The 26,579-nt window shown below is 33.4% G+C and overlaps 1 protein-coding gene across 2 annotated transcripts in view; it reads right to left on the reverse strand.

The window, feature by feature from the left end:
• Nucleotides 1-26,579, reverse strand: part of LOC129786432 (uncharacterized) — a 49,458-nt gene that overhangs the window by 14,628 nt on the left and 8,251 nt on the right. The window contains exons 1-2 of one of the 2 annotated variants that reach the window (XM_055821458.1): nt 23,836-24,233; nt 7,727-9,663 (exon numbers count right to left, since the gene is read on the reverse strand). In XM_055821458.1, coding sequence (XP_055677433.1) covers nt 7,727-8,408 — 682 coding nt within the window. In that variant the 5' untranslated portion in view covers nt 8,409-9,663; nt 23,836-24,233. Of the gene's footprint in view, nt 1-7,726; nt 9,664-23,835; nt 24,234-26,579 lie in introns of those variants that run through there. The other variant, XM_055821459.1, reaches the window with a different exon arrangement.

Genomic DNA, 26,579 nt, shown 5'->3' on the forward strand with positions numbered 1-26,579 from the left:
CGCTTGACCGATTTTCAAGTATGAATTATCGATGAAAATGTCTCACTGAGCTCTTCAACATACTAAAATTTCAGACCTCTAGCTGTAAGGGAAGTGGTTGACGGTAATTCAAAATGGCGGACGGCGGCCATCTTGGATTTTGAAAATGCGAAAAAATGAAAATTTATACCCTCATTTCTATAGAAGACTTCAAACCGGAAGTCTCTATCTGTTACCGTTCTTGAGCTATAAGCCAAAGTTTGGGCCACCGGATGGCAGGCCGACCGGATCAAAAATTTTCAACCACCATTTTTGTGATATAGGATGTCTAAAACGGGCTCATACCAAGTTTGAGCCCGATCCGAGGTTGTCGGTTTCTCCGACGATTACAATACTTGGTATGTGGTATACCAACTAATTATTAAAAAATTAAAAATATGTTTTTTTTAAATTACTTTTCATTTTTTTTATTATTTTTTTTTTATTTTATTAAAAAAATAAAATTAAAAAAAATTAATCAAAAAAAAAATTTTTTTAATTATTTTTTTTTAATTTTATTCTTTAAAAAATTATAAATTATTATTAAAAATTTAATTTGAGTTTTTTGTGTAGGCGTTATGTACTTTTTAAAAAAATTGATAAAAATATAATGTACCTACTACTTTAAAAAAAATGCTCAATCGCGTATTTATTTTTATAAATAAACACTTAATAAAAAGTAGTTTGGTTACTACCAACTAATTTTTAATTATTTAAATCTAAACTTTTTACATCTTATTTGAACTAATAAATCGAATTTCAACGCAATCTTCAACAGGGAGAAATTTTTATTGGGTTACCCATTAACCAAGCAAATGTCAAACGGAAATTTTTTACTTGGTTGCGACATCCATTTCGAGATGACCCAATATATTGTATTTTCTAATACGAAAAATTTCCAACAAAAGTCTCTTGAGAATAATTTGAAAACATGTAATGCATTTGGAGTGACAATTAGTGAGCGACAAATTGTTTTGAAAATATTTCATTTATCATCACTAAATACAGCTGCACTTGACGCTTGACTTGATAGTTATAACTCCTCCATGCAAAATAGTTCATATGCTTTTTAAACATTTAGCAACTTTTAGCAATATGCAAAGCAACATTGCAAACATTGCGCCTTCTGGTTTCACGATCGACTTAAAGTTTAGTGTCTTGTGGGGATTTTTCTTTAAAAAGGTTTTATTTTTATTAATGTTTTGTGGCACAGAATTGCAAGTGAAAGTTTCACTGTGCACACAAATATTGGGAGAGAAATACCGATGCTTTTATAAATGGATAGGTATACTACTACGGTTGGTGGTGTCCGTTCATTCAACTTTTGCTTCTTTCTCGTACACACCTATTTGAAAGAGAAACCGCGAGACAGGGACAGAACGTAATGTTTGAGGAACAGCATTGGTAAATTTTATCGTAATATTTACTACTAGTTTATACCTCCTATTTCTGCAGACATCAACACACACATATGTACCTACATATGTATATTTTAATGCTCTATGCGTAAATATGTAGCGAATTATTTCCAAATAGCTTCGCAGAAAAATCCATATACCTTAAGCATGAATGATGCAGATTAACATTTGCCAATATATGCCAATATATGTATACCACGCCAATATGTAATTAAAAAAAAATACTGCAAAAGATTGTGATTGAAATTGCAAGAAAAAAATTCCAAAGAGCTCTCGTAGAGGTGTGAGCATAATGGTAATTGCTTAAATTAAACATTTCTTCATCTATTTATCATTGCATCTCATTATCCTAATTAATATGAATTTAAAACAAAATCAAGATGAGGAATAAATTAAAGAAAGAAAAAATTACAAAAGTACAGTCTCATCTAAACAATTAAACTTCAAAGTGTTTTGAAATTTTATTACATCTCTCCCCCTTTTTTTTCAAATCTATGAGGAAGAATTCCAAATAACACTACCTTATGATTTATTGCATGATGAAAAGAAAATAATTTTCACTTTACTAACTTTTACACATTTTCATAAAAGATTTTTTTTATTTGTACTTGAGTGAATAATTTCGAGGAGGAATTGGTAAATAAAAGTTCTTTGAACTTATTGCATTAACTCACAAAAATTCAAATTACTCAAATTAAAACTCGCGGAGTGAACTATTTATTTTACACCAGCAGAGGTTATAAATTGAAGAACAGTTGCCTTTCTAACAGATTATTTTAATAAGTCTCTGCCATGGGGTTTATTCCATATACTCCAGGCAAATGAAAAAAAAATAAACCAAACTTTTATCACCCTGTGCAGTGAATGAAGGTTTTTTTTTTAGAATTCTTTTTTTAATGATGGGTGGATGGTTTAACTCATTCACAAATATAAGATTTGAAAAATCCATAGAGGAAAATGTTGAGCGTTTTTTTTTTACTATTATAAAACAGCCCTATTAGCTTTTACACCGGAGGTGAAAAGCAGAGAAAGGAGTTTATTCATTTTAATGCTCACAAGACATTGTAAGAAAATTTAAAGATGACATAGTAAATGTTTTATAAAATCACACAAAATTCAAAGAAACAATTTTTTCCACTAATTGAGAAAATTAACTATTGATTTAATAAAAGATACAAAAGCCACGCCCTTATTTTGTATTTAACTGTTTTGTGCGTGAAGCATATACTTCAATTTTTGATATCTGTATATCATGAAGTTAAAAAAGCTAGTAAAAGATTTTTTTTTTAAATTTTCTCCTGATTGAAAAAACTTTGGAAAGATTTTACTAAAGATTCATAAACCACGCCCCTGTTGTACTCTATTTATATCTTGTGCTTTGAGCAAATGCGCAAATGCTTCAACCTTTAATGTCCGTAAAAGATTAAGAAATATTCAAGCAAAGCCAAGCGGATTTTTATTTTCAACTAATTGGAACAATTCAGGAGAAATTCAATTAAAGATATGACTAAACACGCCCCTTATTTTATTCCTTTTTTTTGCATAAAGCTTATGCGTATATGCTTCAATCTTTTATTTAGTTTTCATTTACAGGTTTAACTCATTCCAATGAATGGAAAACATGAGTTTTCCAATGCTATGAACCTATAAACGTTTTTTCAAATTCTGTTTATATTTTCCCAATAAAATGAATGTAACAAAATGAATAAAGTCCTTTCAAAAGCCATTTTATGTATTTTATTATTTCCCATTTTTTTAAACTTAAAAAATCTTAAACTGCTACACGTGGTAGCTTATTGGAAGCCCAAAAAAAACATCCTATGCCAATTCAAATGTTTCCTAATCTTATAACTTTCACACGATAGCATTTAGCTAGCTATATACATGCAGCATACTTAATAATCAAATACAATCAATTTAAAAGCAAACACCGAAAGAAAAGTCACACGAAACTGTGACACATTTTCGGCGTATCAATTTTCTCAACACAGAGCGGCTAGTTTTGTCCAACTTTGGCATTCACACAGTGCAACATGGGCAACATGTAGGTATTTGTATCCTGTGAGTAATGTGAATGATTGCATTATGAATATATTTTGCTATTTGCTGGTTAAGTGTCCGCATGTGTGAGCAATATTTTCGTATATTATGCAGAAAACGCGTGCTGTTCTCCGTGGCCGAGTTGTGCTTCTCGCCAATTGCCGCAATAAAATAAATTAATGTTTAAAATTTTATTGAATGTGTACAATAATGAAGTGGAGAAAGGGAGGATGTATTGCATATAAATTGAAGATTGCCTTACTCGCGAAAATGCATGACATTTTTGTGAAATATCAATTTTGTCGTCAACTGGTGGGCAATTGTGAGTCTAAATTGATTGTAAAATATGTAATGCTCGCTGTGCCTTCTTGCCACACCATTGAAATTGAAAAATGTCTCAACTGCGTTTGATAGTTTTTTTTTTCATAGAGCAATTTTGAAGTTATGATATAAAATTATGTGAAGAAAAGACAAGTAAGTACGTTAAGTAAACGCTGCGAAGGTTGACCACTTGCAGGTTGCAGCAATGCACATTTTTCACTTCAAACTGCACTACCACACTCCATGAATGGTTGGAGCCTAAAATATGCTCGTGGTATGTGCAAAATTACTCTCATGGGAGATTTCTTTGCCACACAGCATATTGACGATGATATAGAGCTCTTTAATGTATTCCTCCCACCATATTTTTCCTTCATGCATAAGATCACGAACTCCAATGACCCGAAACATTTTATTTATTCTCACTATTTGATCCCAATCTCACATGCCTCCATGTGGTTCAATTACCGAATTAATTACATTCTCAGTACATTTTTGGCTTCTTCACCAAAACACATTGGTACGTGGATGGAAATTCTTTCACCCACACGAGACTCTCAGTGCGGAATCATCTCAAAAATGGTAAAAGAGAGATCAATCGATAAAAGATTCAATTCAAATGTTTGCTTGTTTTCTGTTTTTTTTTATGCTGTTGCTGCCGTTCACATGTTGAGGGAGAAAAAAGAAGCAAATTCCGAAAGCTGCTGATGCTGCTGCCTCTTTTGATCTTCCAATTTATATGTTGTATTGCCAAGATATCAATCATCTACTATTTCAACATTTTCTTTACCGCCCAGAAAAATTGCGGAACATTTTGGACTTTCGCTGTGCGCTTGATAAAAACTTTAAGAAATTTTTCTTTTCTTTTTTTACGAGAAAAAAAAGTTCCCAATTTTTCATTATTTCATCAATATCGCTTTTCTTTAAATGCTCTGTCTGAAGATATCAAAAATTATGTAAAAAAAAGCCCCGTTTTAATGGCGACAAAAATGACAAAAAATTATACCTGATGATAAAATTAGCATATTTCTCCCACTTGACAGAACAAAAGAATTTTCAACTTGTTTTCATTGAAAGAAATTTTTGCAGAGGAGAAAAGGTGAAGGAATAATTCAGTAGACACACATCAAGGAGATGAATAGTTAAGAAAAATAAAACAAAAACTTGTAGAATTTCTCACTCAAGAGTCATAAATGTTTGGCATTGTCTAAACGAGAGAACATTTCATATGGGATTTATGATTATTATATAAGAGATACTTTGCTATATATGTATGGGGAAGATGTTTGTTTTTCTTCTTCTGTCTTTAGCAAAAACAATCCACACCACTCGTTATCGTGTGGCTTCAAAGTCATTAAAAGAATTTACAGCATCTCACACACATCATATTTTGTGACTTTTACCTTCTCAAAAGACAAAAGATTACATCAAAATGAAAATAAAAGATGTTGCCGCAAGAAAAAATTTCTTTTTCCGTTTTGAACTTTTCCGCGGCGCGTATTCAAAGGCGCATTAAACATATTTTGTATGTGAAATCTGCTCTTAATTGTTGTGTAATGATGTAATGTTTTCTTGTTAAATTGATTGACGTTTTGGGAGAATTTTAATTTAATTTATTTTTTTTTTTAAATAAAATTGTAAGGATCAGAAAAAAAAACATATTTAGGACGATTTTTCATAAAATTTCAAATCTCGTTGAAATTAATAGAAAATTATTCTTTTCAAATAAAATTAATTTTTGAGACAAAGAAGACGTTTTCCTAGTGCTCCCTGAACCTACTATAAGTCCTTATAAGGATGTCTTTTAGCGGATAGAAAAACTTCAGGATCAATCGAGACATTTTCTTATATTAGCATCAATTTACCTAAAAATTAAGTAAGGAAAACGAGGCAAACAAACTATGGTAAGTAAACATTTTAATGGTCCTCAAAGGGTTAAGCACCTAAAGGAATAAATTTAAGTGATTAAATGCCGAATAAAATTAATTTCATGGGTAAAATTGTTTCAATTTAAGCAACAAATTGTCACAAAACTTCCCCTAATTAATTTAAAAATTAAGAAATTTATAAATAGCAATGAAATTCCGATTCGTCAAGCCCTCAAGCAAAACAATAAGAAAAAGAATTCCTCAAAAGCTTTTATTGTTGCAATTCCCAGATGAACAATTCGCGTCATTTCGATTGGAGTCAATAAAGCAGAGGTCACATATTGCAAATCCCACTTTCTGTCTCCATTTCATTGCAAATTTCTTTCGCATATTTATACAGAATATTCATTTAAATGACAAACCTCTCGTACGTTATATTAAACCTTTCCCAAGTGGGCGATAATATTGAGAATTTGCATCAAATCACTCCCCACCATCACACTACACATTGATTTTGATTAATCTAGCCTCCAATGCAGGTTGCTATTAGGCGCAAATAGTTAAATGAATGGAAGGTGTCTATGCAAATTGCAATTGAAAGATCCCATCCACAAAGGTAACGCATAGAAGAAAGAAAAAATATCTCTTTCCGGAATTGATTGGCACATGAGGAAGTAATACGACAGTGTCTTCCTTTTTTCCCATCGACAATGACGAGAGAAAATAATTTTCATATCGATAATTGGCATAAATTGATGATCTTACGAAAGTATACTTATATGATTGGCATGCGAACAATGGAACAAAAAACACTTATATACATTTAGCACTATAATCCATGTTCACACAGCAATTGGAATTCAGATGGTGATACTTGAAAATATGTATAAGAAAATGCACATTCCATTCCTTTTAAATGTACATGAAGATGGTTAAAGTATTTCTCTTTTGAAGCCCTACAAATGATGGTGTGGTGTGAATTTTGTATATATGAAAGTTTATAATGTAATACTTGAAGAAAGTCAAGAAATCCATCTGAGGGTGAAAGGTTTTCAACAAAAAAAATTTAATTATAAGGATTCTTTTTATTGAAGATTCTAGCCGAGCGGCTTAAAGCTTGCTTGACAAGCTAAATTTCCCAGGATCGAATCCCGATGTTTTCTTTTTTTTCTACTGGAATTTGGCAATCATAAGCTTGAATAATTCGTTAAAGACATTCACAATAAAAGCATTTAAAATGAATGATCTTTGACACGATTAGAAAAATATATATAATTAAAAAATCATTTAAACCTAAAAAACTATTCCAATATTTAGCTTACTATTGCCATACGCATAACCACGGGTTGAATAACAACTAATATGCACAATGATAAAAATAAACTCTTTCACGTAATTTACACGCGCTATTATCACAAGACAAGCATAAAGAGACGTTATGTATTAAACTGCCGCCCAGATGAGGCAAATGAACGACATCTCTCCCCACTTTTCTCCCCTTCACGTGCCTTATCCATGGCGCGCGTGTGATAAAAATTCCACCAAATAAAAAATAATAATTCAACAATCATGCAGTGATGGAAAATGAAGTGAGGGCAATCACACTGACCGGAAAAATTCACAATGCAACAAGAAAAAAAAAACATGGTAAGATCCACAGAGATGCGATCTCATTTTCGCACCTATGGAGAATGAAAGTGAAAATTCACGGACATTGTTTCAACCATGAGTGATAGTGAGAATTTTATCTTTGAGAGAATTTATAATTTGCGCAGTGACACTATCTTACGCCATATTATGAGCTAAGACGTATCGTGAGAGGTGAGAAAATAAGAAAGTGCAATTTGACATTCACTCCGAAGGTGTTGCAAACTAGTAAATTGCCGATAGATATAGCTACATATGTGTAAATTTACAACGTGATCAGTGGTGATCGGTGGTGATCGCGGTGATTGTTCATCTCAAATGTGCGTGCGCAGAGGAAATAGCAAAAAAAAAAACGATCAGCACAAAATGATCGTTGCACGCGTAGAGATTGAGAAATTGAAATTGGCGGCTTACCTTTCGCCCAGCCGGTGAGCACGTTGCCAAGGTAGGAGACTTTATACTCGGGATCAGGAGTGCTGATGTTGACGCTATCGGTGCGACGTCGCAGGAGTTTCCCCAGGCCCTTTGTTAGGGATCTCAGGGCTCTTGCACTGATATCACGATCATGATGCCCCTCAATACTCTGGTACTGTGCCTCCTCAAATCCACCAATGTCCACGCATTTGTGGAAGCGCTCTGTGTTCGTTGTCCTCGAAACAGGGGTCGATCGTTTCAGTGATGATCGCTTCTTTGCCGTTGCCGTGGCGGTGTTGTAGGTATTCCCAAGGAGCCGAGCGGCAATTGATGTTCCATTTTTGCACAACTTTGGTCTAACTTCCTTCTGGGCACACTCCGTCGTTGCCTTCTTCATGTGACTCCTGAAGATTGGTAATCGCTCAAGGGGGGATTTTATTGGGATCTTCTCTTGGGCTTTTTTCTTCTTCTCCCCACCGCTGTCCTTTGATGTGATCTCCTTAATTAGATGCGGTAAACCACCATTTGTATGACTTATCAGATCTGGTGATTTCTTCTCTGTACTCCCATACGATGATCGTACGACAAAATCAACTTCATCGCGACCTTCGTGATTTGCATTTGAAGTCATTGTACTACTTCCGATAGATTGTTGCGACTGATTTTCCTCAAAGAGCAACATCGGAATGTTTCTTTAGGTACTTTCAAAAGTTCACTGTGTGAGTCAATGGTGCTCAATTGTCTTCGCCAATTGTTCCGATCCTACAGCCCAGATACCCCAATTTTCACCGTGGTCATTTACAATGTGTGCAAGAATGCTGAATTATTATTTTTGTGTGATACCTTGCAGAGATGCCGTCACGTTTTGTGAACTAACTGGTGGTGCGGCTGTTTTGTATGCCGTCCTCTCTGGTGGATCGAAGCGGGAATTTTTACCTCGCGTTCAGGTCTTCAACTCTATGAGCATCTGATGAATAAATGTGTGCTGTGATGCCAACCTAACTGTGTGTAACACGCCCCGTGTTGATTAGCAAGTCTTTGGAAAGGAAAATAATGTTCTTTGCGCGGCAAAAATCCAACAAACACACCAAATTAGGTCACTGTCGCGTAATTGTATTTTATCGGGCGCGCAGCAGCATAAACGACAAATGCACATAGGATCAAGCTAGCATATATAGCGTCAGTGCGGTTGGATTTGTCGATTATGATGGTATTTTAATGGGTGGTACCGTTTTTTGGAGCGCGCGCCAACGCCACTCTCGAGGAAAAATTTGTACCAACGAAAAACAACACTCTTTTCTCCAAGATTCCACTCACAAAGTATTCTAGTAAGTCACACAAGAGAAAATTTACTTGCTTTTCGGCCTCTTTCTCTCATCCAGAAATTCACTTTTTCCACCACACAGGTAATCAGTCTATTTTTCTTCGTGTCGCTAATTGACACAGTGTGGAAGAGAATTATGTTGTAAGTATATAAAAAAAAATCAAATCCACAACTCACAATTTGCCGCTGAGGTGCAGCATAATTCCATGAAGAAAAAAAAAGGGTAAATAGGTATGCTAAAAGATACCGAAGGTGCCTATTTTAATTTTATAGTCCAGAAGAGAAAACAACATCCCACTTAACGGAAAGTTGGTGAGTTGGAAAAGTCGATGTAGCCACTTTTATTGTACCAGGAAGTGCGAGCATACGCCTGCCGTTGACTTCTAATTGAGGGTGATCTCCAATGATCCTCACTCACCAATTGGTTGCACTTGTTCTTCACACAAGAGCAATCTTTCTTATCGTTTTATGTGTTCTTTAGAGAACCCCGTTTTTTATCTACTTCAATGCACTATCTCTAGTTCCTTTAGCATTTTCACTTAATTCATTCCTCAATTTCGATGTAAGATTGTTGCAATTTCTCAATCCGAATTCTGCGCAAATTTTTATCGATCTGAAAGTAAGAGAAAAATTTACTTAATTTTTTTGTGTCACACAGTGTTTTAGGTTTATTTTTTCTTGTTGTAGAAATTTTTGGGCTACTTGTGGAAATAAATCACGTTTTTTGGTGGTTAAAGGAGTTCATGAATTCCAATTGTAAATCTTTTCATGTGATGTCTGTGATTTTTTTTTCACTTCATATAAAACATTAGTCAGTCTCAACACGTTGGGTACTCGTGATTTCAATTGTTTCAATAAATCGCCTTCACTCCAATAGAATAATTATACTTTATATTTCCTTCTGTCTTCGATCAACGCCACTGTGAGATCCTATACACCGTGTGCTAATTCGGATGCTTTATGCAAATAGAGAGATCTTGCTATTATTTTTGCAATGAAAATTTTAAATTAGACGTTTAGTCTGTTAAGAATAAATTTCTGCTGACATAAAGATCGATTAAAAAATACTTTATGAAAAAAATCGAACATTTGGTACCAAAATAGAAAAAAGTCAATCATAACGCGTCCAGTTATAAGAGTTGGTGTCCCACAACGTGTAGAAGTTTGTTTATGTGTTGTAATACTATTTGTGAGCAGTATTAGTAGGCAAAGGTGATTTTTTTTTTGTGAACTTCAGTAATTTGATGCAAAAAATGGTTATATCTCTGGTTCTATAAGGCCTACAGAAATTTCTTGACTAGTTATGGAAAGGCATTGAAATAAGCTATAATTTGATAAATATCTCAATAATTTTCAAGGTCACCCCCAGAATACAAAATGGCGGATTTTAGTTTCACAAAAAAAGTTTTTCGGATTTTTTGTCCTAAAGAAATGGTTCTAGAGGTTCTTGATGTTCTAGAAAGTTGTAGAGAATCGCAAAACCTTTAATTTGATACCAAATTGAGCAAAATCGGACAAGCCGTTCAAGAGATATGGCTCTTAGAACTTTTCAAATTCAAGAATTTTTCAAATGGCCATATCTTCTAAACGGCGACATAGATTTTCTTCATTTTCGGACTGGTGAAAGATATTGAGTCTGGCTACAACATATCAAAATTTAAAAGATTTGCCTAATGGGGATTCGAAGATATTGCCCCTTAAAGTTAGGCAATTTTTGTTTTTGATTTTAGCGCCTCTTGCGGATGTTTTTGGAACTTGGAATGTTCTAGACAGTTGTAGGGCTTTTTGAAACCTTTCATTTGAACCTAAGTTGGTCAAAATCGGTTAAGCCGTTCTCGAGTTATATCGAAAAAACACTTTTTGCTTTAGGCCGCCATATTTGCTAAACCGCTTGACCGATTTTCAAGTATGAATTATCGATGAAAATGTCTCACTGAGCTCTACAACATACTAAAATTTCAGATCTCTAGTTGTAAGGGAAGTGGTTGACAGTATTTCAAAATGGCGGATGGCGGCCATCTTGGATTTCGAAAATGTGAAAAAATGAAATTTTACACCCACATTTCTATAGAAAACTTCAAACCCGAAGTCTCTATCTCCTACCGTTCTTGAGTTATAAAGCAAAATATATCGCACCGGCCGGCAGGACGGCAGGACGGCAGGCCGGCAGGCCGGCCGGAACAAAAATTTTCCACCACCATTTTCGTAATGTGGGATGTCTAAAACGTGCTCATACCAAGTTTGAGCCCGATCTGAGGTGGTCAGTTTTTCCGACGATTACAATACTTGGTGTTGGCCACGAAGTGGAACACCAACTAATTAATTAAAAAATCTCAAAGGGCATTTATCTGAATGAAAATACATATTGGTGGAATCATCGGAAATATTCGAATGATTCACAAAAAATCAAAATTTTCGGCAAATAAAGAAACCTTAGATTTTAATCTTAAATGTATAGAATAAGAGGTGAAAGCACAACGATACTAAATTCAAGACCTAAAAGTACTAAATTCTAGCTTTGAAAGTACTAACCTCAACCTGAAAAAATTTAATTCGGTTTTCAGCCACAAAAAATCTCATATTGAGGAGTAAAATCTTAAAAATTACTTAACCTAAGTTTTAAAAAAAAAGTACTAAACGTTCTAAATTGAAAGTTCCGGCAATTCATAATACTGAATCTAACATTATCCTACGCTAAGAATTCCGAAGTTAAAGAAAAGTTTTTCACACTTTCGATGTTAAATTGTAACCTAAAAATACTTTTAACTAGAAAAAAAGTTATTCGGTTTTCAGCTTTAGAAAGTCTCCGATTGAGGATTAAAAACTAAAAAAGTACTAAATTGAAACCTACAACATACTACAATCAAACCTAAAAAAAAGTACTAAATTTAAATCTTGTAAAATATTCGAAAGATTCGCCAAAAATATCAAAATATTCACAACAGATAAAAAGCCATTTGAAAAAAATCATTAACTTGCAACGAGTCTAGGATTTTGAAATACCATCACTTGGGGGTAAGTTTCAGTTTTTTTCTCAATATTTTCTTGACAATTTATTCACAATCTCCGACATTAAGAGTCCTCTTGGGTCATTCATCAGGGCATTTTATTAAAATTCTCCATTCATTGACGTAAACAAAATTCCCAACGGAAATATTTTTGAAAAAATCAATTTATTATGAAAGGTAAAAAAAAGCTTTTAAAAATGTAATAACAACAAGCAACAAACAGCAAATTCCGGGTTTGTTAGTCTATGTATTTTGTGAGCACCTTAATTAGCCCAAGGTGTACCTAATATTTTTTTTTTATTATTAACTCTACCGGGGTATTGGCGAGGGCTTGTACAGGTGACTCACGACGTCAAAGGGATTGTTGACAGACCTTTCGAATCACGTACACCACCGTATGCACAATGAGGAAGTAAGAAAGCTTTTTGACTATCCCATAGGAGGAAGATGGTTTGTTGAAAATAACAAGACGTTAACCTTGTTTCCCTTCGCTCATCTTACTCCGCACAAGACACTTTCGCGACTAAATTCATTTTAGTCATACCCAAGAAGCTTGTGCCTCCACTTTGTTGGCAATTTCATAAAAGCCAAAAAGAGAAAGATAGGGGAATGTTGTTACATTTGAAATGCAACAGCACTGAATGAACGTGAAAAATGTGAATCAATTTCCGCTGAGAGGAGGTTTAGCTTTTTTTTTAGCAAAAAAAAAGTCACTCTCTGCATTTTCCTCCGTGTCCCGAGGCAAGTCATCAATTTAGCACTCTCTTGGTGAATTTATCTTCACAACATAAGAGCTCGAGGAAGAGTCATGTGGTAGCTCTGTGAGAGAAGAATGGTTTCATAAATTGGCGCCGAAGACTCACTGAATGTGTGGATTTTCCTCCTCAAGTTGCGCACTCCGACAACCTTTCCTTCCTGCATTCCATTCATGCGCAACTTTGAGCCATGGTGTGTGAATTTTTTTTTCTCTTCTAAACACCATGTTACCAACAATGGCCCAGTGGTTTTTGCTCTTGTACCAACAGAAAGATAAACAGCTTTGGAGAATGTCTTGGGATTTTTTTTGCAAACTAAAAACAGGCTACAACTGCAAAAATTGAACATATAATTTGAATACCGTCGTACATTCCAGATCTCCACCCTTTTAGAAGAACAACTGATTTAGGAATATTCCATTTTCTTAAATGTTATCGTTAACCCTTTCACGAACGTGATTTTTTTTTCTTATTTTGGCGCTAAAAGGTGATCCTAATTTTTCTAATTTTCTGATTCTTAGAATTCTTAGAATTCTCAAAGAAATTTTCTTCTGATGAGAAAATCTTTTATTTCTTAAATTCTTATTTTTGCAATTAATTAAATAAATCTCTAATCCCGCGAAGGGGTTAACGGCTAAACCTGCGCAAAGTGCATGCTCTTTGAATTTGTCTAATAAGCACTAAACAACGCCCAATACCGGCTAATTCTCTCTCCAACAATTAACGGCCGTGACCCCACGGTGACCCTGTGCAAATTGAAAGTAAAATTGATTCCAATTGACGAGTTTGTGTTGTAGCGGAAAGTCACCAAAAATCACACAATAAACTCCCATTATGCGCGGCGGAGGAAATAAATTGCTCACAGATAAAGCACACCTCTATGTGATTAGCGCGGTTGAGGTGAAAAAAGGCAGGAGGAGGAGGAAGAATAAAAAAAGAGCACCTTTTTAGCACCTATCGCGATGACACCGATGTCAAAGTCACAGTATTTACCGCTCAATTTGCATGCTCTTTTGCATTTTATTCCGCTAAATAGTGTTCCAACCCAAGGGGAGATAATTGCACCAATCAGGGCATATGTGTACAGTTTAATTAGAAATTCATCAAAAGTCTTCCCAACCCCGCATACAAAAGGCGATGTCTCCGCGGGACCCACACAATTGAATTGACATCTTCCTGATAATTCCCAATAATTCATTCCTGCGCAAAAAGTTCAAGCAAGGTACAATATACCGTCAAGAGGGGTCAATTTAATACCATGAGAGCCTCAATAAAAAGAAATATGAAAAATTTCTTTAAAAAAATGAAAGAATCTTTGAATATTATTTTTAATTAAGATTAATTCCTAAGTCGGAAGTTTAAATCTTTTATAAACATATTAAAAATATTTTTGCGATGAACTTTAAAACCTCTTGCTGAGGTAATTTGGTGAATTTGCAATGACTTAAAAAACAATTAAAGCAGAATTCCGATTTCTATTTGATGATAATTGTAAGATTTTAGGTATTCTTTGAACAATGAGTTTTAGATTTCAATAGCTTGTATTTTTTTAAATTTCTGTTACTACGCATTATGTATTAAAAAAATCTAAAATATAATTTTTTTACAGCACAATAAAAAATTTAATAAAACGTCAACTGTCAAAATCTTGCAGCTTTCAATAAAATAAAAGATTTTTTCTACAGAATCGCACCCTTTAAAAAATTCTTAACAAAATAAATAAATTCTTAAGAACTTCTTGAAAAAAAATTCAAAATCTTCAGAAATTACTTTCTGAAAATTATATCAACTTGATTTAATTTATTTTTATCAATTCTGAATTTAAAGGAAATTAATTCTCAAGAAAAAAAACCCAAGAAAATTTATTCACAGAGAATTATTTTCATGATTTCTGTAATTTGTCATTAATAAAAAAAGAACTTATTCATAATTCTTTAAGTATGTATAATGTTCTCAAGATCTGTCTCCTATAAGAGACTTCAATTCTTCGATTTTTTTTCGGGGATTCTCGAGAACAAAGAAGATTCCCATCGAGGTGAAAAAAATCAAAAGAAAAGTACCCGTGTCAGCGATCGTGAATGTTAAATTGACTTTGAAAAATTCAAATTCCGTGAGCATTTGAGGCAGATAAAAAAGTGATGCTTTTTTAAAATTGCAATTTCATGCTCAAAGGTATAAGAGAGCCATAGATGGGAGGCATATAAGCTTGCAATTCGTCTCTCATTGGCAATTGGAGTAATAAATAGAAATTCAAGGTTGAAAATATCAAGTGAAATTGAAACCATATTTTAAAAAAAATATTGTTCGTTATTTATCGCATGACCTTCATCTAGTTTTGCTTTTAGTCTTTGACATCAAAATGTTTTCACGGATGGGAGTAATTAAATGTACGAGTTTCTTCGCCCAGTATACACTAAAGAAGAGTACTTGATGGTGGTTTTTATTTAATGCAAACTTTAATGAGTAATTTGGTAATTTTTTTTTTTGTGAAATAAAAATCGTTTTTGCCACTTCTTCCTCAATGATCTTCAACCATGATAATAACTAAATCATACCACAAAGTCGAGTTTTGTATGATTCTACGTGAGACATTAGGTGCTGGCTAAATATACTTTTTATCGCAAGAAATTTCCATGAGAGATGGTAAATCTTGTAGTGTGTGCAAGGGAAGTGATAAATGGTTGTTTGCACATTTTTATGGCATAAGATTAAAATTCGCGTATACAATTAAATGATGTATTTACTACACACACCTGTGTTGAATATTATACTTATTCACTGCACGCAGAGAAAATGCAAATTCAGTGTTTTGGCTGAGGAGGACACAAGACACGCTTAAAGCCCGCGCAAAGCTCCTCTTTGACCTTTTCCAAGACTTCCACAGCACACCACATTGCATTACATACATACTACAATAACAATTTAAGCACAAGAGTTTTTCCACCCTGGGGCTTTGACGCTGTGTGTTATTTTTGCAATAAAATAAATGGTTTGCAATTGTAGCGAAATGCTATGTGTGTATATAATGCAATTCAGTGGTATGTGCGCTACCTCTCAGAGATGGTTTCTCTTTCTTGTGCCCCAATAGGCGGATCGTGAGAAATTGTATCGGAATCAAATATTGAAAATGGGCAAAGAATGAAGCATCGTGTGAGAGAATTTTGCAGCATTTTAGAGGTGTGCTCGAATTCCACGCGAGATTGATCAAAATTTCACACAAATCTCAAACATTAGGTGCATGTTTGGCTTCAAAGAGGTGGCTTGGATGGAAAACCAAACAGACAAGAAGTTGATTGCGCTACTTAGTGTTAATTGCCACAAACTTCTCTCCACCACCTCCTATGTATGTATGTATTCACGGTGACCGGAACTACACTCATATTAACATCCTCTGCGCATTGCTTGAGGTGGTGATACGAATCTCATTATGCCATCATATTTTCGGATATATTACCTGTAGTATTGTACATTCTATTATATACCCAATAATCGCGTTCTTCTGCCATAAATGGCAAAATAGAGAAGAAAAAAAAAAGCTTAATGACGAGTAGAGTGCAAAAAAATCCTTGAATAGTCTTGAGAGATTTCCATGGTGGGAAATTGTTTGCTTTTTGTGCAATTGACATGATGGAATAATAAATAATCAGAAAATTGTCAGAGAATAGTGTCTGGGGAGTACGTTGTGGAGATATGAAAGAAGGTGCGGGGACTCTATTGTTATCTTCAACCCACTGGCTATTGTTTGTCTACCACATAATATTCTTTCGTTGAGAGAATAATAATAAGAAAAAAAATATAAGAACCTCTTCTGAGGAAAAATCGATGACTTGTTCTTATCCACAGGTTTTCCTTGCCCCCTCAAATAGCAAATAACTCGCAATTTTGTCACATTAATCAAGCAGAAGCGCGAGAGACTTATTGATATTAAACATTCGGTTTGGTCATATGACAGCATTAACTAATATTCTTGTTTTTGACTCATTATTAAGCAAACACCCGTGGTGGAGGAAGAAGGAATTGGGATGATGTCAAAGTAATTTATATTCTCTCATAAGCCCGTTTGACCGGTCAAATTAGCGTCCAGACTCCCAGCTCTTATACGCCTTTTTTCCTTTGACGTCAGCAGAAACACAAGAATCTCTTATAAAATCCATAAAGCGAAATAAATATCCCCGCAAAGAAAAGAGATTCTCAAGCGCCATGGAATATTAAGATAAGTTCGATGGTCGTTAACACGAGGCAAACAATTGCGCAGAATTCTTTCATAGCCACGTTTTCACCCGCACATTTCGCGATTTGCAGAAAAGTAATCAAGTCGTGCAGAAAAAGCGTTCACAACACGCGCACAATTAATTTAAAATTTTCAAACATCATGAAATAAAAGTTTTTCAATAAATATCATGACATATGGCCAAGATGCTTGCTTGCACATCATTTGCATTGTATCGTAAACCGCCTCGTCTTAATTCACTTGCACCACACAGATTAGATTCTGAATTCCTCGTGAAATTTTTCTTGGAGTTGTGAAAGTTTTCATGAAATATTCTTACGGAAATTGCATTGAAATGTTAGAGAAACATTAATGCAAGAGAGTTGTGAAAATAATTTTAAATAAAGGAGTTTATTCACTGATTTATGGAAAAATTCGAGGAATAATCAGGACATACAATAAGTACATCTCATGGAAAATCAAAGAAGAATAACAAATTGCCAAAGAATTTCTTCTCAGATGGGAAAGACGGTAAAAAATAGATCAAAAATGCAAACAATGACATCACCATTACGTTTTTGTCTTTTTAAATAGGACAATGAAGAATTCATACTAAAATTTCGTTGATAATTTTGACAAATAATCTATTTTTTCGTGCAATGGGACAAAATATTCTTTCTCGACGTCATTGTTTGTATTTTTAACACTGGAGGACAAAACTGGTACTTGTTGCCAATTTGACTTTTTTCAACCGTCATAGATTAATATTTTTCCAACTTATCTTTATAAATTCTACATCGACATAGGCGGATTCAAATACTAGAAGTTCGTCAAAAGAAAATCTGGAAAAACGTTTTTTTTTTTATAATAAAAAATGAAGCTGAAAGTTTGAGGTTAAAAATTCGTGTTCTCCATGTGTTAACTAAATTTCTATTAGGTTTTCCCAGCTTATTATAGAGAAAAATGGTTGAAGGTTTCATTTTCTTTTTTTTAACATGTCCAGATTGTTTCTTCAAATGAAGAATTTTCCAATACAAAAGCGACTAAACTCCTTTCGGAAGATATTATGTTTTATGCTAAAATTAGCAAAAAGAGTCGCAAAAGGTTCAATAATTTTTTCAGCAGTTAACCCTTGGAGGATTTTGCTGGCCACCGTGGCCAATTCGACTTATTTTCAATAGCTATAGAACTAAAATCTATTAAATATTTCGTGATATATTTGTCATCTGTGCGTAGGGAAGTTTAATTACTTCAAGATCGTCGAAAGAAATCTGAGAGAAATATTTTCTTTTTGAAAGATAACTAAGGCCAAAGTTTTGAGGTTAGACACCTCGACCCTCCAGACATTAAAAATGATTAAAAACATTGAAGTTCCATTGAAAGTTGAAAGCTCTAAAGTTTCTTTGTACAAGAATATTTTATTTTCAAGAAAAAAAAAAGCTTTTTAATGAATTTCTTTTTTTATCCTTACAATGCTAGAATAAGCCATCTTTCCTTGTTTTAAAATTCATCTCATTTTGCAAGTTGGAAGCTGCTTAAAAGACGTCTAATTTTTGTAAATACTCAAGAGCATCCTGCATAATTTACATTTAGACATATTTGAATTTTACTTTTGCATTTAAAACTTAATTTCACGTAAATTTCCTCTTTCTTGCAGTTGAAAGACATAAAATGTCTAAGGGTGTGTCTAATAATAAAATAAGTATTCACCCATGTGGCCTTCTCACGTTCATTTTCCAACCATCACATAGCGTCGTGTACAAGAGCAATGAGGTGGAGTTAGATTTGCACTGTATATATAGAAGCAACATGCATTTTGTGCATCGTATATGCTTGAGAAAAATTCCCACTTTATAATCTAATATCATTCTTCACAGTCAAGACAGACAATTACCATTGGCCATCGACGAGTTCAAGTGTGAATAAATCGTGAATGGTGGCCTTCTCACAGGCAATGCGCGGCTCACGGGGAGAATTTATCACACTACAAACCACCCAGGCTCTCTGGGTAGGTGGGTTGGGTACGTAAAGGGCTATGGGGATGATGCCAAATTGAAAAATGATTATTTGTATGTGATTAACGTTTATAACTCTATCGATCCCACTTCACTTTGGTTAGCGGGCAAAATGAGTAATAAATTGTCCGTACGCGCAACTTTTCTCTCTTATGTGCACAACACGCGGTAACTTCACCAAGATCGTACATTTAAAAAGCTATGGTGTATGACGTTTTTTTTGCCTTTGCCTCTACTCTTGCGAATTTATTAAAATGTTGCTTCAAGAGTGGAAAAAAAAAGTTAAGAAAAGAAATGAAAATCCGCTATGTCGCCATGTCTTCCACGCGCTGTGAGCATCATTGTCTCAGCATGGTACAAATTGGATCAATCGCTAAATATTATGACTTTATGATACAATATTTACGCCATGTTTACATTGTCGTGTGGATTGATTTTTCATTTTCTCTCTTTTGTTTACAACATTTCATCTAATTACATCTCTTTATTTTATATAACTCGAACCATTATTTAAACATAAAATTGATGAAAAAAAATATTGTTCAACAATTCCAAAATAAATAAACAAAACATTCCTATTGGTTTGAAAATTCCAACCCACAGTATACAATGTAATGATCTTGATTAATTAAAAAAAGAGAAAATCAGAATTTTTCACATTAATATGACTTTCAAATGAGGATTTATATAAATAGAAGGAAAAAAATTTCCTTTTGCGCGTAATTTTCCTTAACTGAACGCAAAATGCAAGGGGATGGTTTAACCTCATTTTCAGTGAAGAAAAGTCACTTTTTGTTGACCAAAATGTATGAGGAATTCTCGAATCTCGCTCAATCTCGACCGATTCCCGAGAAACACTTTAACTTTTTTTATATTAATAATGTTATTTCGATGATGAGAAGGGATCAACCGAGAGCTAATTAAATGTACTTTCGATTGCAAGTGGAATTGTGCAAACTGATCCCTTATTTTGATCGGAAGAACCTGCTGCCTCACTAAAAGTACTGATTTCTCGGGGTTGGGCATCCCCCTGGCAAAATGTGAGTAAAAAAAATACTCAAAGATTCCCAAGGAAAATACTGATAAGGCATTTTTTTCTCAATGACCTACCCCCTTCTAATGTCCCCCCACAAGCATATTTTCACATTAATGCAACTCAATAGTCGACAAGAGGGAGACAGAGAGAAAAAAACCTCCAACTCTCAGAAAGTAGTCAATTATTTATCAATTTATTGATTACATTTGATGGATGCTTATTTTTTCTTCAAGTTCGTTCGTCCGGTATTTACTTTCCGACTCCACGAGTGTAATTAATAGATTGCTATTTGACTAATGTTGATCACTGGCAATTAATAAAAAAAACCTTTCTGGTGGTGCCTTTCGTTGTGTTCCAACGTACCAAGAGTCAGTGATTTTATTTCATTCATTTGATCTGTTTTCGTCTTCAATTCGCCCCACCCACGGTGGGAGATGAAAAGAAAGTTTGTGATATGAGCAAACAAAAAATTATGGATTGCATTTGAATATTTTCTCAAGGAGAAGCAGAAAAGTGTGGTAGATTATGGAGAAAATTACCAAATGGCTTTTTTCCTTTCTCTCTCCCTTAATCTCCCTAAAAGCAAAACTACTTAAAAATTCGCTTTCATACGATATCTTCTTTCTTTTTCTTCACTGATCCAATTAAATATGTGTGTACACATATCTCAAAAATAATTTTAAAGAAAATAAACTATTAAAATACAATTTTCTGTGCATGCCAGAGGAAAGAATAGGAAATTAAATCTCCCGTGCTGTGAGAGATATGAATTCGCGTCAGAGGGGCTCAATAAAAATCGAGATTGTACTGAACATTTTTGGTATATGCCGGCTTTTCAATTAGTAGAAATTTGTGGAAAGATGAAAAATACAGAAAAAAACATTATACCTTATACTGCATAAATTAGCAATGTCTTGAAAATTTATTTTTCACCAAACACACATTAATATTCAATAGCTCAATCTCATTGGACACGGCAGAGGAGGTTTTCATATTTAATTAAACTCTGTTCAATGAATGAAAAGTTTTCCATAAAATTATAGACATTTTTAAGGGATTTTTTCTTCACCTTTAGGTAAAATCTTCTTTCCAAAATTTTCCATTTGATTCTTCTTTTCCTCTACTAACTGTATCAACTCGCTTACGGGCTTCTTGGAATTTTAAAGACAACTCTTATGAGTCACAAATTTGCCTTTGCCTGCAAAAACCAATAAATTAAGCACTAAAGAAAAACACGATGATATAAGATTAAAAAAAAGTGTAAAAGATTGGATTTTGCTAATTCAAATAAAAAGATTTATTATCCATTGATTTTTTTCGACATATCGCTAAATTGTATAATAGTTTTTTTTATTGAATGGATTGAATTGAATAAAAAATTAAAATGGAGTTTTTATAATTTTTGTGGTTTTTTGTCAAAATATTTCTTGAAAATAAAACTGAATCATGGAGTTCATTGAAGTCATTTTACTTTAATTCGGCTTCAAATTTTCTATTTCAAACTAGATTGTTACTTTAACCCTTTCGAGTTTAGCATGAACGGATTTTTCTCAGGTATTTTCATTTTGTCTTAGTGTTTCAGTTACTATAAAAATGTTTTTTAATATATATTAAAGGGTTAATAAATTCTCTCAAATTTCTTTTCTATTTTGAACTCAATCATTAAACTTTGGAACAAGTTTCTCTCTATCTGATGAAGATTCTAAAAATAAAAAGCAAAATCTTACGATAAGAATCCATTTTTCTCAATTCACTGGAAATATCTGGATTTAACAAAAATTCCTGCTTGTTTATTTAATTTGATAAGAAGGCAAATGAATGTCGTGCGAACTTTCCTAATTTTTATTATTCTTTAATCGGAAACTATCAATCACAGCGAGTAAACACATTAATTCTTATCAATGAACATTTTTTTCATTGATTCTGCAACGTAAAATTGTCCAGGTCCACTATTTTATTTACAAATGCAACATTTATGTTTCAGATTTCCTCAATATTGACCTCTGTTGAGGTTTTTTTTGTGTGCTAAAGTTAAGACTATAAAAATTTTAATACTTCCATGATCTAATAATAGTTAGAACTCTAAGGTGTGATTTTTATAAGATTCTTTATGAAAAAAGTAAATATTTAAGGTCAAAATATTAGTTTTTTTATTCCTTTTATTATCTCATTAAATACAGACTCGTGCCAGAAATAATATTCAGATAAGTCTAAAAAAATAATTTAGATCTCTCAAACAAACACTAAGCAACGAATTGCAACATTCTAACCATTTAGAAGACATAATTTAGGATTTAAAAAATAAATTAAATCTCATTTAATGAAATTTTTCACCACATTATGCATCTCAAATGGATGGAATTTAAATTACTTTAAAAATAATCTCTGAGGAAAAATCTCTTTCCCAGAATTCATATTTTCAATCTGATTATTTCAAATAAAATATGCACAACAATAGGGATTCTTTTGCAATAGGTTTTGATACAGAGTTGCTTATAAATTCGCAAGATGTATGATTTCCTCCATTGTGCAAACGATATCATTAGCATAGTGAATTGGCTTTTAGTGGTGATGTAGAAGGAACAAAAAAAAAATAAGTCACCACACATGGGAGGTTGTGTTGTGGTGATACAAAAGTGCCAAAATGAGAATTTTCTACGAATGAAATTGAAATTTTTCTCACGCACTGAGAAGGTGAAATTGTGAAGAGCATTTTACCTGTTGGAATGAAAAATTTTTATCTTACAATTCCGTCGTCACAGGTGATCTTGTCACGAGGACATTTGCATAGAGAGACGCGGTATTTGTCCCCTAGACTCGCAGTACAATGTGTTTTGTCAAGTGCTCTTATCATGGCCATTCCACACGGGAGTCAAGACAGGAAGTCAAGTGCAAATTTCACTGTCAGGGAATTTTCCTTTTAATTAACTCCAACTATATACATTACATTGTCCATGCACGGAGGTATTTTAGAGATCAATGAACACACCCGGATTTCCAGATTAATAATATCGTTGGAAGTAATGGGAGCTCTTCTGACTGAGCACGCGGGAAAATGGAATGAAGGTACATTGGCAATGCAGCAGAACAAGAAACTTTCATCTCCGTACACCAATGTTTGCATAACAATATAATCCCAAACATTTTGTGTGTATCTACATCCAAGAGATATTTGCGAGAGTCAAGTGTGTCGTCGACAAATGAAAACCTTGGCACCGAATTAACTGGTTAAGTCGCAAAAACTGAATAAATTCTCTTCATTGCACCTTCTTTGGTGCCACCACGCCAATTTGTCACACTTTCTCACAATTTGCGCGTTCTATGGACGTTTCTTTTCTCTTAGATTACGCCATTTTTTTTTCAATTCAATTCAATTTACTCGTAATAAAGCAATTCACGAAGGAATTTTTCTAATACGCCCTTTTGAGATAAATTTTTTTTAACCCATTTGCAACATAAAGTATATCCCTAATCATCATTAATTCTAATGCATCTCTTCCTAAACATGAGAGTGTCATTAATGGAACAACACCTCAGGTGAGCGTTACATAGAGGTTTATAGAGACAAAAAGAAGGCGTTGGGTGCAAGAAAAAGTTCTTCATCAAAAGGTAAATCCAACAAAAAATGCATCTCCAGGGGCTTATTCGTGCATTTAATCGATAAAATCCTTTCGTCTCTTTACCACCAATATTTCTCTTCATCTTTCGTTTTTTTTCATATATGTATCTCTTCTTTTATGCTTCATCTCATCAAAACTTACACACAATAAAAATGGAGAATACAGTAGAGTTCCCTCGATGGTAGTAATCCCTTATTCTTCATTCCCATTCACTTCTTGGAAAGAGTTCAAATTTTGTGGCTTCACGAACAAGTGAAAATTGATTTTCTTCTCCACTTCTCTTTCCTCTTCAATGTTTTTTTTTATGCACTCTGGATTTTTTTTCCAGCATAAACAAAAGTTTGGAAAACTTCTTAGTTCGTTTCAAGTCACTCAATATTGACACATTTGCACACACTAAAATTTTCTATCCAAAACTTGGAGGGAATTTTTAGTCGAATCGCGAGCTACGAGACATACGAACCGCTCAACATGACTGAATCAACTTGACTGACTCTTGGAGTGGCGACCGAGCTCATACCTACTACACACCGCCACCGAGACTATCTGGTTTGAAAGGTAGCTGGTTGGAACCGATTCTCGTGCAAGTGTTTGTGCCTTGTGACGCGGCGCAAGATTCGTGAACGCAACAGTGCACATCGACAAACAACGTTCCATACCACGAAGCTACACATAAGGGAGACTGGGGCGAAGCTGATACATTTTTTTGATTAATTGTAAATGAATATTAACTAACGTTAATCTAAGAAAAATATTTTCTGGAGAACTGTAATCGAGATTTTCCCCAGTAAATTCTTTTTTCAAATTGAATTTTAATATATTTGCAGATAAAGCATATGCGTCAATCAATAGATCACTGATGCGCTTGAATCGGATAAGCTTGAAAACGTAAAATAAAATATAGTGGAAGCGTTTGTGCATTTAAGGGTTGAATCTTTTATTTATTTTGGTTAACGAGCATGTAAACAACAAGCATATGCGGAATGAATAATTTTATCAATGACACAATGAAGCATTTGCTTTTTGAATAAAAATACAAAGAGAAAAACATTAAGACGTGATTTATGCATTTTGTGGTAAATTGTTTAAATTCTTTTGTACAAGAAGCATAATCTCTGAGCATATGCTCTCCATAATTAATTTTTTGTCCATATAATAAAAAGCTAAACTGCAGTCTAGTAGTCCCTTTTGACTACAGACTTTCTAATACGGATGAGAGGGTGACAAAAAAAAGTAATAAAAACCTTCATTAATAAAGCTCTGACGCATTTGCTTTACACACAAAAATATTAGAAGTGAAATGTAATAGTTTTGAGTATTTTCACGGTTAATCATAATAAAAGAAATCTTTTTGCTTTTTTTTGAGGATTTTTAATGGTCTGCATCATTTCTCATATATCTCGTGTGATTAAACTCCTTTCTCTGCATATTAAATATCAAAGATTTTTATTTATTTATTCAAAGAAGGAATTATTGAAAGCTTTCAAAAATAAATTAAATAAATATTCGAATTTAAAAAATCTTGCCTTTAAGGCCATTTTCGGAATAAAAAGAAATAAAATTTGGACAGCATACCCCGGGTCTCCCCTACCAAAAATTCTTCAGCTTTCTGGTCACTCGGGTGGCTTTTTTATCCGTTTCTCACACTCCATCCGGTAAATCATTTCAGAAATGCATTCACCGACATCTTGCCCTTTTTCCTCCTGATAACTTATAATCGATCAATATAAACGGCTGAATTTCACAAGTGACTCAAGCTCTGATTCACATTCCCCGAAAGATCTTTAGTTGAGATTTTCATCCACTTTTGCCGGGAGATCCATCCATTTTGGTGTTGAGTTTTATGCGGAAATTGGAGGAATTCCAAGAAGTTTCTCGGTTAATTGCTTCACCATTAGACTTGGTTAGAGATACCTACATTTTATTAATGCCCTCTCTTGAACAACAAAAATTTTCCCATAAACATACACGTCGCAATATAAAATGTAATGAATTTATTTTTCCCTTTAAAAAAGGAAGTTAAGGTAATTCTAATAAGTTAATAAAAATTTATTTTGTTTTCCAAAAAATATGTTTTTGTTGTCAGAACTTGAATATTTAATTTAAAAAAATATATTTATTAAAATTAACGGCGTAGAATGAAAGTTGCAGCTTGCTGCACATTTTTCCATACCAGGAAAATTTTCCATAATTTTCCGCAATGTCAAAAACACAAGGTCTGCCTGATTAGATTTTATATTTTAAAATATTGTAGATATTACTTCCGATGTGTCATTAACTGAGATGCGCTCTTTTGTCACAATTCGCAATTCAAACAAAAATAACTACAAAATTATCATCATGAAATCATTATTTACTTCCCCATTTCTCATAATGAATGCAATGGAATAAGAATAATGTTTACGAAGCTTCCACAAAAAAATTCCACTGTGGTTTAAAGGGAAAATTTTAATATGCATTTCATATTGTCTTGTGGAAAAAAAATTAAATACCTACAGACTAAGCCAGGTGGATGGGAAGAAAGATATTTTTTATGGGTGTTATGTCTAAGATGTTTTGCTTTTTATGTTTTCGCATGAATTGCCCAAATTTTTATCAATTCAGCCTTGTGCAGAAATTCCCATATTAAAAAAATATATCTATAGAATAAATTTTTATTTTTATGTAATCATATCTGGGAAACCCAAAATGGTTAATCTAAACTAAATATTTGATTCTAATAAAACAATAGAATAATATATTTCCTTTGAGGCACAAGCAAATGGATTATAAAGCATTTATAAGGGTTATATAAAAATAAAATGGGGCTCTAACGAGCCCTTGAACTTAATTTCAAGAAAGGAAATTTCACCTTGAACAAAATGGAATTCTTTCATTTTCAATTT

The sequence above is a fragment of the Lutzomyia longipalpis genome, chromosome 1 (genome assembly GCF_024334085.1).
Source record: "Lutzomyia longipalpis isolate SR_M1_2022 chromosome 1, ASM2433408v1".
Taxonomy (NCBI): Eukaryota; Metazoa; Arthropoda; class Insecta; order Diptera; family Psychodidae; genus Lutzomyia; species Lutzomyia longipalpis.